The 15,636-nt window shown below is 43.5% G+C and overlaps 1 protein-coding gene across 4 annotated transcripts in view; it reads right to left on the bottom strand.

Annotated features, from left to right (window-relative positions):
- MICAL3 (microtubule associated monooxygenase, calponin and LIM domain containing 3) overlaps positions 1-15,636 on the bottom strand; it is a 213,191-nt gene that overhangs the window by 17,447 nt on the left and 180,108 nt on the right. For all 4 annotated transcript variants that reach the window (XM_081879580.1, XM_081879581.1, XM_081879582.1 and 1 more), the window contains 5 exons: positions 12,453-14,310; positions 10,486-10,580; positions 6,019-6,069; positions 3,231-3,338; positions 2,021-2,114 (listed from right to left, as the gene is read on the bottom strand). In XM_081879580.1, the coding sequence (XP_081735706.1) occupies positions 2,021-2,114; positions 3,231-3,338; positions 6,019-6,069; positions 10,486-10,580; positions 12,453-14,310 (2,206 nt within the window). The remainder of the gene's footprint in view (positions 1-2,020; positions 2,115-3,230; positions 3,339-6,018; positions 6,070-10,485; positions 10,581-12,452; positions 14,311-15,636) is intronic.

Raw genomic sequence — 15,636 nt, 5'->3', positions numbered from 1 at the left:
TATTCTCTATAGATTCTCTCCCTTTCAAGTTGGAGGCAATCAAATTCTCTCTGATGCAACAAGAATGACTCTGAAAGCCTGAAAAAAGCATTTTAAACCAGAGTCAACTGCAGGATAAAATAAGCAAGTTTGGGCAGCTAGTGGTGATGGCACTATCAAAATGTACTCATTAACTCAAAAATGTTAATATCTGTATGTAGCTTTAGGGAAGACTGCCTTTGAAAATAAGGAGAAGGTATGATGCTCAGTTTGTGATTGTGGTGCACTAGATGTTGCTGGTTACAATCTTAAAGAGATTAAGTCCCACACAGTTCCCTCCCTGGGGCTCCCTTGCAGGTGCCAAGATCACTGTAGGCCACTCTCTGCAAAGTAATTTTCAACTATAAGGATACATGAGACTTCCCGAGGGCTAATCCACAATTATGGAATTCCTAATCTTTTTAAGATTTGTCAAAACCTGGGTATCTAACACAGGTAGGGAAAGTCTCCTGTAACTGGGGTGGCATTTGGTGGTCAAGGACAGCACACAAGGGATTAAAATTTAATTCATCCTGTGTTGCCTTTGATATTGTTAAATCTGTCTCAAATAGGATGTTATTTACCAGGAGATTTCAGAATAGGGCAGGATATACATCATAATAAAAAGAAATACATTGTAATAATTAAGTGTAATGTTCAGGTAGTATCTGTTCTTAGTGCACTGCTTGTCCGGTCACTGATAATCCTACCGCATTCCTATTGGAAATTTCAGTGTGTCAATCCAAGCTTCAAACAAGGCAGAAAAACAATTCTTCCAGGCTGTTTTGAGGAAAGTCAATTTAGTTACATTTCCCTCCCAAACTTAAGGTCAGTATAACAAAAGGTTACTCGTCTTTACATATTCTCAAAATTAAGTTAAATTCATTTTCACCAAGTAGGTTGCCTCTTACACCTCTGGTAAATGGATCATGTGAAATAACCTGGGCTTTTCTATATTTGCCTCTAATTGTTTCTCAAGGAAGGAGTGGCAGAATATGTCAAGTGAGGAAATCATCATCTAACTATGTTCTCTCCCACGGGTGAACTAGACATTATGGCAGACACAGGGCTACAGGTAAAACAGTATTCTCATTACTCCTTCTTCCTCCCTCGTAAGGTCTAGTGAAACTCACCATGCAATGTCTTGCAGTGAATTCTCTCACCTCGGCACCCAATGAAGAAGGATGGAGGCAGGGAAAGTCAAGAGTGACGACATCACGTTGCATAGCAATTTTCACTGGGCATTAAGAAGGGTGTGTGGGCAGAAGACTGCATGCAGAGTTTTGGGTTTTCAGTAGCAGTCCTGCAGTAACATCTAGTTCTGCTCTTAATGTCTTTCATCTATGTTAATTCCAAGTACCATTCATTAGACCAGGCCATCAAGTGTAGAGGTTCATTCCATTAACAGCAGATGACGACGACAACAACTGTTTCACATGTTGTATTGAATTTCTGTTTCACACGCCTTGAAGCTGTGCATGATTTTGCAGAGAGCATGTGATACTTGCTGGGGCTGTTCTGTGATGGTCCCTTATGAGGGTGCTAATGCTGATTCAAGGCACAGTGAATTAAAAAACACAAATTTATATCAATTACTTTCTTCTCTTTTTCATCTTGCTGGGCAAAGTGGAAGCTTCCTTGCCACAACCAAGTTTTATTTCCTAAAGGAAAGCTAGGCAGATGGGTAACCTATATGCATTACCACCTTTTTGCAATAATTGGACAAAACTTTGTCCTGAAGAGGTGAAACGTATTTTCAGAGCAAATGAAACCCGGCTAAGGGAACTTGCCATTTAGGTAGCTTCACAGGCAGAGAAGCCCAAGATCTGATAGAGAAGGGAAATGGTGAATTTTAATTCATTTGTTTAAAAAGATAATTTAATAAAAGAACTTGCAGCTTAGGAAGGGACCAGTCTGTAAAGCTAGCATACAGGTTGTTATGAACCTTTGCATAAAAATGTAGTAAGAAAAGAAAAACACAAGATGGAAGACTGGAAGGTACCTGCTTCTCCCCTAAGAGCCTTCTCAACAGCGACTCCCCTCTCCTCCAACTGCCTTTGCTTCTCTTCTACTTGCTCCAGCTGTCGTTGGATAATCTATGGGAAAAGAGGGAAAACAGACACATAGGTCCTCATTCTCCTGTGTTCAAATGGCAGGATACTAATTTCAAGAATCTCCAGTGCTTCCAAAACAGATCAGCGCCACCTAAGAGCTTTTCCAGAGGCAAAAACCAGAGGGGCCTTAAGGTTTTGTAACTGACGATCAACTCCTGGGGGAAAAGAGAGCACTGGTGTTTTCCAAACAGTGGCCCATCTGGGAATTCCCCCCCCCCAAGTACCTGGTTTGGCAACATGCTCTCCATGTGTCCTTAAAAATGGTGGGTGAAGTATCCAGTGTGTGGACACTATGGGGACCAGGGGCTTGTCTACACATTTGCTTTCCCCCAGGGAAATCTACTCTTTAGCACTGAATCGGAGCAAACGTCAATCAGGTTTCCCATGGATTGACTTTGCTCCGATTCAGTGCCAAAGAGTAGGTTTTCATGAGGCAAGCAGCGGGGCAAACAGAAAACTTCTCAGACTCATGCTTTCTAGGAATGGGACAAGCAAAGTGTGGACAAGCCCTAGATACGTGGGAAGTACTCACACACCTTTCCCAAAAATACCTTCAAATAATTTTGGAATCTTTCTTCTACAACATCTCTTAACCATAACCCCCTACTATATTTGAGTAGTATGAATTTGTGTATATTCTTCCTCTTGCCCCAGGGTCCACCTTCCTCTCCTTTGTCTCCATTTGGTCAAAATCTAGACTGAAAGCTCCTCAGGGCCGGGATATGCCTTTTTGTTTGTGCTGCTGTGTGAAGTGTCTTCAGGATATTGATAAGTCACACATTCTCCAGTTACTGTTCTGGATCCGTACAAGGCAGAAGTGTACATAGGTATATTGCTTGCAGCTGCTCATACAGGTTTCTTACAAAAGCGGCACTCCAGGCAGCAACAGGAGAGTAATATGTACCGTTGTCAAACCTTACATGTAGGAAGTGCAGTTAATTATGGGAAAACGTCAGGACCATACCACCAGACAGGTCAATGTAATGTGACCTTCCTCGAGACATGCAGTTTTCTGATGCACACTGCAAAGGAGGTTATCTTCTTAAAGGCTCATGAATTTTTCTTCCTGGAAATTATGGATGAAAATTGTGGCTTTACCTGAGCCCTGTGTAACCTCTTCAGCTCCTCCTGCTTGGCTTGACGGCGAGCAGCTTTCTGCACCCGCCTGGTCAGTTTGGCGTTGAGCTCATCCTCCGTGTATGCTTTCTGCAGCAATAAAGAGAGGAATGCATTTCAGTCCCTTGCAACAAAGCTGTCAGCCTCAATAACTAGGAACAGAAGGTGCTACTTGCTGGGCTTTCTTCTCAGTGGGCAAACTGTCAATTTGAGTGCTAATAGTGCAGTGCGTGGGCCTTGGTGCAGAAGTAAGGTGTGAAGGAAAGGCATGAATCAGGTGCAAAGCAGTGATTTAACAGAGAGCTTCCAGTTACAGCTGCATCCTCTTCAATTCTCCTTGTGGCTTGCCCTAAAGATAGGAGGTGTGCCTGATTTCATCAGCTTTCTTACAAAGAAGGGAGCCTGTTGTTTTACTTTTTGACCTAGGCAAAGTAAAAAAAATAAACCCCTGACCAAATCATCTTACGAAATAGGCTGAGAGGTCATTGTAGATTAAAGCACATGGTATACTGCCTATTTCCTTGTGCTACCATGAGTCCAGGTTGCAACTCCTACCATATTTGCAACTCCTATCAATCACTTAATCAGCAGGGCATGGAACCACTCAACCTGCATTTTCAATGCAACAATAGAGGAAACTCATGATCTAAAGGCCTATGTAATGTACTAAAGGCCTATGTAATCACTTCAACCAGCAAATGGGAATAATGGCAATATGAATTCTTTACTATATTAAAAAGTAAATTCTTAGCACATACAAAACTAGAACGCAACGAGGAAAGCTACGCAAATATCCTTCCAGCTAACATAAAAACATTCTAGGCAACCATACAACTGTGAGATCACCCTAACAACAGTCTTAAATGGTCAAGTAGCAGTTGTGTCACATGGGCCTGCTGATCATACAACTTAGCTATAAATTTGTGGTGTGAACTACCTCTATGGGGTTATAAGCTGCCTATGTCTTCCAGTTTTATGGACACATACTCCAGTGTATTTTAAACATCTTGTCAAAATCATTAATATACACAACTAGTTTCAAGATAAACATGCAACTTACAGAGTTGCTTTGGGGCTGAGAAGTCACATCCATGTTGTAACAAGATGTGTGGATCATGTGTTTTCCTAACCTATTATCCTCCCTTGACAATTCAGAGCAGCCCCCGATTGACACAAATATCCCAGCATCCCCTATTACCTTCATGCCATTTTAAAAAATCAAGTCAACAAGATTTGGGTGGCTGAAATCCTAGTCAGACTAGAGATTGGAAGTCATTAGCGTTACCAGAGTTTATTAGTGCTAAAAAGATGCTAAATCACAGGAAGATCACTTTGGAGCCCCACTAAGCCCATCCTAACAGTTTTACTGGTAGCTTATGTAAGTATTTGGCTACAGAATGTGTAAAAGTGATGTGTTTGCCCTGAGAAAAGCAAATCCGTGAATTGCCTCTTTCAGTGTTTTCTTATTCAAGACTGCAACCTCAAATCAAGTGCTACTTCTCATATTACATTTTTATATGTTAAAATCCACACTTCAGCAGGAAAACCTGCATTTCCTAAGCTGAGAATGCTTGCACATTTATTTCCCATTTGGCTCAATGTATGCATCAAGAAGTTGAAGCATATACTACGCCAAAAGAAGAAAACACACCTGGATGACAACTCTCACATTACAATGTGCACGCCTTCAAAGATGTGTAGATTTCGACACACAAAATGGTAACATGAGAATATAACCTGTGAGCAGAGTTGGAAGGCATCGCTGCACAACAAACTTGATACTGGTTTCTCCCAAGAATCTCAAGAACTGTAGCTTGCTGAGAAGTCAGTTTGACATATCTAGGTCACACTCACATAGAACTCAATAGTTCCTTAGGGAAATGGAACAGGTTCAAAACCAATTACAGCCACTGATGTGAATGTGCTTAGAATGGGAAGAGGGGCAACTGAGGTGATATTGTGATACCCCCTAAAACAATATGTTACTTGGGCTGCAATTTGGAACCAGCTTTCATCAATAATTCAGAATTAACCAAATGATTTGGAGAACGGTGGCAATGAACACAAGTATTTGCAAAAGTTGTTGTTGTTGTTATTATTATTAAAATGACGCTTGTTTTGTGCACTCTACCTATGTGTATACTTATATTTTTTACACTGACTTATATGGAGTGTACAGAAACATATCAATAAATTATAATGGCCAAGGCTACTGTGTGGCATGGTGATTAGAGTAGAGGACTACAACTGGGGAGATCCAAGCTCAAATCTCCATTCAGCTCACTGGGTGACCTTCAGCTGATCTTTTCCTCTCAGCTTACCCTACCTATCAGGGTTGTTGTGAGGATAAAATGGGGAAATCTTGTAAGCCACCTTGATCTCCTTGGAGGATGAGCAGAATAAAAATGCAATAAATAATAAAGTAAAATAATTTCAATTTATACCAGATATAAGTAAGTACCTAATATGTCCAGCAAAATACCCTTTAAAACCTTTTTAAAAAGCAACAAAACAAGATCAAGAGGTTTTCTCTCTCTGGTTGATCCTTGATGCACATACTGCATGCATTTCAAGTGAGCATGAAGGTTTAGGATTTGACATTTCCTTGATCAGGTTGCCCTTATTTTTTTTTAACCATTTCATACATGCACAGTCAGGAATTACATTAGTACAAACAAAGGCAGGGAGATGGGACATAGACTATAGTTCTGGAAGGTTAATAATGGGAATGCATGCAACTGTGGCCAGTCAATGAGAATGGAGACACTACCTTTGATGCGTATGATCTCTTGAATGCCAAGGCGTGTGGGACGTAAATCGACTTTAAAAGGGGGAGGGGGAAGGAATGGCAAAGGCAAAAATAAATAAATAATAAAACCCACACACATAAAATGGAGCACAGCCAGTTAAACATTAATACGCTGAAAACAAAATGAACAGTAACAAACACAAAGGTTGCTCAAAGTGCAACATGGCACTATGTATGAGGGTGAATGCTTCAGAATCAGGAAACAAATACTTGACCAGGCCTGCACTGCCTGTGACCCAAACCCAAATGCAACCTACAAGCCATGTATTGTAGCCTGCCAGAGGTACAACCCTACCCCCTACCCAACCCCCGCTGCCAATTTTGGTAGTCACAGGCAACAGAAAGAGTTGGTTCATCAAACTCTTGGTGCACTAATATACATGGCTTGGGAGCACTGTTCAGCTTGGGAGATGGCAGGGATCACAACTTGTGGAAGTCCAGGCCAGACCAATTTAGGTACAACATAGCAACAAAGCAGCTGTTTTTAATTAAGAGACGTTATTATTGTTGCTCAGCCTACTGATTCACTACCATAAGCTTAAATGCATGCAGAAGCTTAACTCCATTTGCTCCTGCATGAACAGTAAAAAGAGGATTACACAGAGCCCTCTCCTTGTTTCACTCTTCTGTTGCTTGCATCCTTGCCTGGGCCAAGGCAGAAGCAAATGGAAGTTTGCAGCGCAGGTGGATTGGAAGAAAAGGGCTCTGCAAAGCTTCTGTTACTGTTCAGAAGGAATAGTGGAAGGAGGGAGTTTAAAGACAACTATGGCAGTGACAGAGTTCACATGGGAGAAAGCAGCTGATCATACCCACCCCCCATATGTGTATCTGTGCGTCTCCCCCGAGGAATAGTCACATAACTATTTCTTGTCTAATGAAACTGTGTATGAATGCCTAGTCTGGCATTCAAGTCTGACTCCAATCTTCCACTTGAATTGAGATTTACCTTTACAGACATTATCGTTTTGCACAGGGCACCTAGGCATCCTTCCACCCTGGAAAGCACTCAGTTAAACAATTTTGCAAATGAAAATTTGCACGTGGTGCTGCTTTGGTTAGTTATGCAGGACAAAGAGCCAAACAGGCCATTGAAGCCCGGTCAATTACCCTGGAAAACCTTGCTCCTCCCTAAGGCATTACCCATCTCAGAAGTGTTATAGCAGGAACGGGGGAACTACAGCCCTCCAGAAATTGTTGGACTACAACTCCCATCAGTCCCAGGCAGCTCAGCCAAAGGACAGGGATGAATGGTGTCCAGCAGCAGCTAGTAAACCAGAGTTTCCCTGTTTCATAGGCTATAAGTGTCACTCTTTTTTAAAAAATGAAATGTGATTTTTCAGAACACTGAATTTTGTGCCCAGTTTTTTTTTTTTGCAATTGTATGGTACCTTTTATGGAATTGCTTAAAGCACACATGTCACTCTGCCTTTCAGTACTTTCACAGTGCGCTTAATCTTCATTAAATAAATGAATGAACATGAAGGGAAAACTGAAGTGCAACCAGAGTTTAGACTTTGGGTCCTCCAATATGACACCCACAGTGTCAAACATCCCCCTTAGCATAAGAGCATAAGAAAAGCCTAGTGGACCAGGCCAAAGGTTGATCTGTTTTGTAACTAGGAGGGGTCCTCCATGACCATAACAGGCATGACAGTTGGGGACCCCTGCTTTAGACGAAACCTCAGCCTTCAGCAGGCTACCAGAGAAGGTAATATATCCTTGAATGAACAGCCAGATACTAAGTATATCAAATATTTTACAACATCAGCACATAAACACATACACTGACCAAAGCTCCAAGAAGCACATATCCCACAGCAAGCTATACCAGCATTTATTTAGAAGCTGCTTCTAGTGTTAGACAGCAGACAAAACTAAAGAGCTAATTGCAAACATTACAGTAAACCACATCAAACAGGCAACCTTTGGGAAGAGGATACAGTGGTGCCTCGCAAGACGGAAAGAATCCGTTCCGCGATTCTCTTCATCTAGCGGTTTTTTCGTCTTGCGAAGCAAGCCCATTGACAGCTTAGCGGATTAGCGCTATTAGCGGTCTAGCGGCTTTTAGCGATCAGCTGAGAAGCGGCTTATCAGCGGATCAGCTGTTAAGCGGCTTAGCAGCTTAGGAAAAGGGCGAAAAAAGCGAAAAAAACCTGCGGGAACTCGCAAGACTTTTTCGTCTTGCGAAGCAACCCCATAGAGAAATTCGTTTAGCGAAGCGCCTCCAAAACGGAAAACCCTTTCGTCTAGTGGGTTTTCCGTCTTGCGAGGCGTTCGTCTTGCGGGGCACCACTGTATGGTATTGCAACAAGAGCGCTAGCTGCTGGGTTTTGGTCTATAAGCAGTTCATGATCGGTCATGTAGCAGAGAGAAGAAAATACTGCCTCAGGAGGCACACACAAGACCATGCCCTTGTATTCCAGATTAGTAATCAAATTAAGACCATCCCACAACACCCTGCCATTTCTGTTCTCACAACTCACCAGCATGGAAAACATCACACTGGGGCAGTGAAGAGCAAAGGTGGCTCTATGAACTACAACTAAGCAATGGGGAACAGACTGCAATTGTGTATTTCTTCCTCACAGCTGCTCCCCTCTCTCCTTCACTGCAGTCAAGCCATGTATTGTCACTGACACAACAATCCTGCAGCCTGCTCCTGATCTCTCTACTGAGGCAAGGGAGCTGCTTTGTTTTATGCACCCCAGCTCAATATCAGAACTGGAGAGGATTATTTAGTCCATGGAATGTTTAACCATCCTTTCATTCATGTAACTGGAGGAGTTAAGATTGGTAAAATGACCAATTACTTCGACTCTTTCAGTACATATTCCTTCTTGATGCAACTCTCAATGCATATTAATAACAGTTCTTTGCTGTTGATTAAGATACCTGGAATGTCTGCAATATTCAAAATACACAACAAAACAACCATTAAGCACTCCAATGGCTATTTAGAGGTGAAGTAATTCTCACTCTTCATCACATGTTGGCCACCTGTGTGAATCAGATGTGGCAGAAGTGCTAACCAATCCATGCTAAGCAGCTATATGAACGTTGAGGCAGCTTCAGGGCTCTAAGCCAGGGATTGGGTACCAAGGCCCTACAGATGTTGCTGGGCTGCAACTCCCACCCTCCCTGTCTATTGCCTATGTTGGCTGGGGAAGGTAGAAGTGGGAATCCCACAACATCTGGAAGGCCACAGGTTCCCACTTCTGCTCTATGCAGACATGAATAAGTAACTGCTTCATGACTTATCAGAACCCACCACATTGTTACTACTACTCTCTCCCATGATGCTGTTTCCAGCATCACCAGGTACCTCCTCATTCCTTTGCATCCCAGATGTAATGTGGAACCTGCCAGGAAAATCCTGAAGGCAAGCATGTGGGAAGTTGGGGGGCAGGGAAGGGTCCAATAAAAAACAACAACAGCTCAAATATAGGTATGTTAAACATGGGAAGAAACTCAGCGTCTGAGTATGAAAGACAGTCACATTTACAAGTTTACATCGTCATCCTTGGACAGCTGCCTGAGCTGTAATTTATCATCCAAGATAAAAGTGGCCAGTTGGAGTGCTTACTCAGAAGCAGCTCTTTTAGCCGGAAGAACTACAGATTATTTGCTCGACATGCAAATAATCATACTTGCAAATAAGACCTCCATCTTGCCATTTGAAACAGCGCTTGTAAGGTGTTCTTCACTGTCTTAAAACTGAACAGTGCAAGGAACTTAGCACCTCTTTGATGAGGTAGTGATTTTCCCATAAAGCTTGGAAATTGAGTCCTAAACCAGTGATATGGTTTGTCATGAGGTGTAAACCATACATGCCATTCCCAATACACATCGAAGGAACAACAACTGGAACAAACATACCAGCTTTGCAAACTGCATCTCATTCTCAACAGGAGCAATGTGAGATGATAAATTGATGCTACAGATCACACAACTAAGGTTGAGACATAGCCAGTGGAATCATTTAGGAAAGAGATCCAGTATTTCTGGCCATAAGTGAGGATTCCGCAGGAGGACCTATATTTCTGGATCAATGTGTTTGTTCTATACCCCAATGGACAACTGATATAAAGCAATTAAGTGGTCAGTGTGCTAAATGTGCATGTCACAGTTCCTACATTTGCTAAAAGTGTGTCTGTATAGCTAGGCAGATCATTTGACCTATGTAGATACCATATATGGTTATTAATAGATGTGAAAAGCAATGTTCTTCATAAACACTGAGTTTTTACAGTATAATCTCAGATATATCCAAAAGTGGGCTTTTGTCTGCAGGTTTCTTCCAGCCCAGCTAAAGTAAATTAATAGGAAATATTAAATATTAATCACTTCAGCTTTCCTAAGGTTTTATTATTTATCTTGGCTTTGAAAGAGGACAGCTAGCTCAACATTTCCCACCCAGTTTAATCTTACCTCTCGCTTGGATCTCTGTGAAGAGCGCTCTAAGACGTCATCGTTGGAGAGGTCAGAGTCCTCAGAGAAGCTTAAGTGTCGACGTAGTTGCAAATCTGCGATGGTAAAGAAACAAATCAGATGACACAGCCAGAGGAGCAGCCGGCATCATAATGAACTTAGATGATGAGTCTCTTGAAGTCTGGAAAAAAATAACACCCCCCCCCCCACTGCTGCTACATTGACTAGAGCAGCTACCCCTTTCTCCCGGAGCAATGCCCTGGCCGTTTGTGATTCCCCCTCCCCATTTTTAATGATGTTCTTTGACATCTGTGTGCTCAATTTCTTTAATGTTGAAGGACACATTTCTCCTCCCTGGTCCCTACTTATTTCTAACCACATCACTGAGAGCCATGGTGGTGCAGTGGTTACAGTGTCAAACTGGGCAGGAACTGGGGAGACTCAGGTTCAAATCCTCACTTGGTCATGAAGTTCACTGGGTGACCTTGAGGTACTCACCTAGCCTATCTCACAGGGTTGTTGTTGTGAAGATAAAAAGGAGTGTGTGTTTATGCATCTATGAGTTCGGTGGAAGAAAGCAAATACACATCAGGTTTATCTGTCCCTGTTTTACCTACAGTAAGACTACATCCCTCCTCTTCTATGACATGGGAAAGAGATATCGTGCTGCTGGCATTAATTATAATAATCTGCAGAAGATCTAAGAGTGTGACCTTTTTGCACCTCCACTAGTAACTTTCTCAGATGCCTTGATTTATACTTCTTCAATACTTTTCTTCAAAAAGCAATGTAGATGTTCCTTGAAGAACAGCTGGGACTTATTCTTTCCATGCCAAGCAAGATATCTGGAAGGTATGCAACCAATTAGGCCAATACTATTGCAACTGGAATGGAAGTTTATGAGCTGGGCCTCAAGCTGCAAGTTGCTGAATATTTCTGATTTCGTCTGAGGCACCTTTATTACTTATTCTCCAGATAATCAACCTGCTATTTTAAAAGTTATAAACTGAGTCAGACAATATATGAGAAAGAAAACCATCAGATCACTCAGAACACTATCCTTCAAATGGATTTGTCCAAGTGGCTTAAAATAAGAGCAGGGCACAGAACCAGATGAACCTAATCCCAAACTCCCAAGGCTGGTTGACAATGAAGCAGACTGTTCATACTGACTTCACCAGGCTTGAGATGGGAACTGGGGGGAGAAAACAATGACTCATACATCAAGCCTAACACTGCTGCTGATACAAATATCCCTAGAGTCTGGGTGTTGCAGCAAAATGGAAACTCATGGATGTGTCCAGTCATGCCTCACAAAACTAGGCCACGCGTGGGATCTTTTGTAGCCCATTTGGGGCACTTGGATAAAACAGCTGCTCCCAGTTAGGCAGGGAACAGTGATACCACTGGGTAGCTGTGTACTCCTCCCCCAAATGTGCATGTCTGTGAATATGCTGCTTAGGAGTAGGGGACTAATTCTCAATCATCATCAGAGCAACTGCCCCACCCCAAATCAGGCCTCCCACAAGAAAGCTGATTCAACAATTTCCTTTTTAAAAGAGAAAGAGGTTGCAAGAATTGAAGGAGTCCCTGAAAGCACCCACAGAAAATATACATCTCCCTTGCATACATCACTTTAAAGGGAGCTTGTGGTGTGTTGTTTGCCAGATACCATCCACGACTGCTTGGAACTGGGGTACATGAACATCCAGATGAACACATATTCCTATTCCTCGAGCTAAAACTAGAAATCCCATGCTTTTGTAAAATACTATTTTTTTCATACTTTCCTTGTTCCTCTTCTGCCTTTTTATGCTTATCTCTCCCCTCCCCCCTTAATCACCTCCCAAATCACAGGTTACATTGCTCAAATATCTCTTGGGCTCATTTTCTGTGCATGGAAGAAATCTGCAAAAGATTTTCAGGTACAGTGGAATCACTAAAGAATGCAGTCAGTGACACTATACCTGCTGCTCTAACTATTGGAGACGCCTTATGCTTCCCAGAATCCACTGTGGCCCCACTGGAAGGTGTACTAGGGCAGGATTTGTCATCTGTCTTTTTCTTCTTGTCTTTCTTATAGCCAGAGAACACAGACTTCCACAGTGATTTGGGCTTCGTGGCTTCCTCAGCCGCACTGCTGGATTTGTCAGAGAGCTTGCTGTCATTCTTGGACTTCTTCTCCTTTTTGTTCTTGCGGGGGGAGAAGAGAGAAGTCCTTTTCTTACTCTTCCCTCCAGAGCCTTCTGAGGATGTGACTGACCCATCACGCCCACTGGTGTCCGCAAAGGGTGAAAAGAACCTGTCACTACTAGCCTCGTGTTTCAGAGTAGGGCCTTCGCTAGCTTTCATACCCAAATGCTTCTGGGATTCAAAATACAGTTCTTTGGTCTTTGAAGGCATGGTAGATGCCTTGTGCAACTTGGCAGCGCCAGCAGCATTGGCCATCTCCAGTTCTTTCATCTTGCATAGCTGCTTAGCCATGGCATCGCGTAAGGCCTGGCTCTTGATGGACTTCTCTCTGGCTCTCATTCTTTCCTCCGCTAGCTCCTTCGCTTCTGCAGAGACTTGAGGGAGGCCTCTCTTTTGCTGGCTCCCCCCTTCCATTGATGGTGGCCCACCATTCTCTTTAACAAAATGTAGGTGAAGAGACTTCTCTGGCCTCGGCCTACTGGGGGGCGTGTAATATTTTTCATGGATGCTCGAATCCTCAGTCCTCTCATCGTAAGTGTCCTCCACATCATCGGCAAATGGTATCTCATCTACACTCTCCACAAATGATTTCCGTACCTCCACTCTGGAGGGCTGGGATGACTCCCTGGCTGGCCGGATCCTTTCATTGGCTGCTGGTGGCGGGTGAGGTGTTTGCATAGAAGCCGGCTTAGACTCAGCCTCATTCTGCCAAGTTGCCTGGTGCCTTTTTCTCCGCAGTGTTGCTGGCTCTTCATTTTGAGGTGGTGGAGGCGGAGGGCTGGATGGAGGAGTGAGCATGGTGGAATCAGAAGTGTTGAAACTCTGGCTGGCCAATGTTCTCATGTTTGATGAACTGCCCTGAAGACCCAGTCCAGAACTGCTGGACAGCTCTCTCTTAACATCACTCAAATTTTTCAGCTCTCTCTCTGATGGGGATTTTGGAGTCAGCAAAGAAAACTGCTCACTGTCTAGCTTCGCTGTGACTGGCTTCTTTGAGGCTGACTGAGGTTTTACAATGTGGATCCCCTTCTCTTCTGAAATACGCTCAGGGGTGTATGTTTTCAGGGGGGCAGACTCAAGGGGGGAAATGGTAAAGCTTGGCTCTGGTCCCCTGCTTCTGTTCACAGGGGTGAGACCCAAACTCCTCCGGATTTCAGCACTTTTCATCCAGAACTCCTCCACAAGATTATTCCTTTTCAAAGCTTCTTCTGCTGTGGTAGGGCTCCCCAATTTTTCCATCTCTCCATCTTGATTTTTTAGGGCAAGCTTGGCCAAAGGAGTGGAGGTTAAGGCTGGGAGTGGTTGGAAACACACAGGTTCCCCTGGAGATTGAATGGATGCTTCACCAGAGGGTAAAGGCTGTGAACAAATAGGCAAGGGGGTGGCAGGTGGAGATGCAGGTGCTGCAGGAGTTGCTGGCTGCGATTTCACAGGTGATGTTGGTGTGATGGTCTCAGGCATTGCAACTGGCTGGGACCGTATTGGAGAGAGTGGTGCAGGTGGGCTTTTGACTTTTTGGTCATCACAGATCTTGACTTGCGCCTCCTCTCCTGGCAGGAACGGTTCAGGGAAAAACCGTACATCTGGGGATTCATCTTTGCAGGGCGCTGTTGCAAGAAGCTCCTTTGAGTCCTACACAGACAGATATAAAACACAGAGCATCATCAATGGAACAAAACACCCATCAGCAGGTTCTAGACCAAGGAGTTCCAAACATTGTACATATACCAGCTGCTCCATGTTTGCCACAGACCCCTAGATTGTTACGAGCAATTCTGGGAAATATTCTACAGTGCACACTCTCCTCATATGAGGTACTGGCCAGAGGATGCAATATTGCTGGCTGCAGGGATCTGGATTGCCAGTGTGTCACCTACAGAGAAAGTACTGGGCAAGTAGACCCAAGCAGGATTGAAAAATGGGTGGCCAAGACTGCAAAGGTCCTAAGTGGGAAGAGAACCTAACTGTGGGGGGAGAGGAGGACAGAAGAACTGTCCCCATGTTGCAGGTTGGTTTCTCATTCTTGGTTATTGCCCCCATGGTGATGGCTGATGCAGAAGTTTGTTTGTGGGGGTGGCAGTGACGTGGGTCCGGCTCAGGCAGCTGCTGCCTGCAAAATACTGGTGGTGGCAACAGCAACAATAGCTGAGTAAGAAGCGTCCATAGAATAAAGTGGTGTGGCATCGTTGGTGGTGGTGGTGGCAGCGGCAGCAGGGACGCCTGGGTCTAAACTGAGCTAAGACACGTTGGGGGCATTGACATGGGAGAGGGAAGGTGGCAAACAGAACTGGCACATACACTAGTCGTCCACCAAGGGTGAAGTTCCGCTGACTACAGGGATCTGTTCCCAGCAAGAAGCATGCTGGTGAAGAAGAACCCAGCAAGACTGAACCCTTCTGCATTCTGCAGAGCAGTTGGGGGAGCAAGAAAGAAGAAACGATTTCTCCTTCCCTGTCCCAGTTACATAGGATCTAAAAGAGCCAAACTAAATATTAACCCAGCCTCCTGAATTGATTTGGGGCAGGAATGGGGAGCATACACAGCCCTTGTAACAAATCACATTTTCCAGTTATATATATCAGGGAGGATTTTGTTTCTAAGAATTCCCATGCAACATTGGGTACTTTCCACTGTCAGAATTTAATTCACAACCCTAGCTCTCAACAGATTCAGTAATATGATGCAGATCTAAGGGCAGAACAGACAGACAGCTGGTGAATAAGGACCATGAATAAGGACCACAGTACTTGCCAATATGAGTTACTCCTTCTTCAGGCATTATGATAGCATTACTTTTATATCTATTTAGATTGCTGTATACTTTTTGGACATTGTGTCACTAATGACTGTCATTCTTGTTCTGCATTTTTTTGAATTTAAGCATTTCAGCTGTGCTAAAAAAACCCACAAGGCACGTGGATTGTATTTCATAACACTAGTTCAAGTCACACGAAGTGC

Source organism: Podarcis erhardii, assembly GCF_964252035.2.
Source record: "Podarcis erhardii genome assembly, chromosome: 10".
Taxonomy (NCBI): domain Eukaryota; kingdom Metazoa; phylum Chordata; class Lepidosauria; order Squamata; family Lacertidae; genus Podarcis; species Podarcis erhardii.
This window is presented reverse-complemented; position numbering and strand designations above follow the sequence as displayed.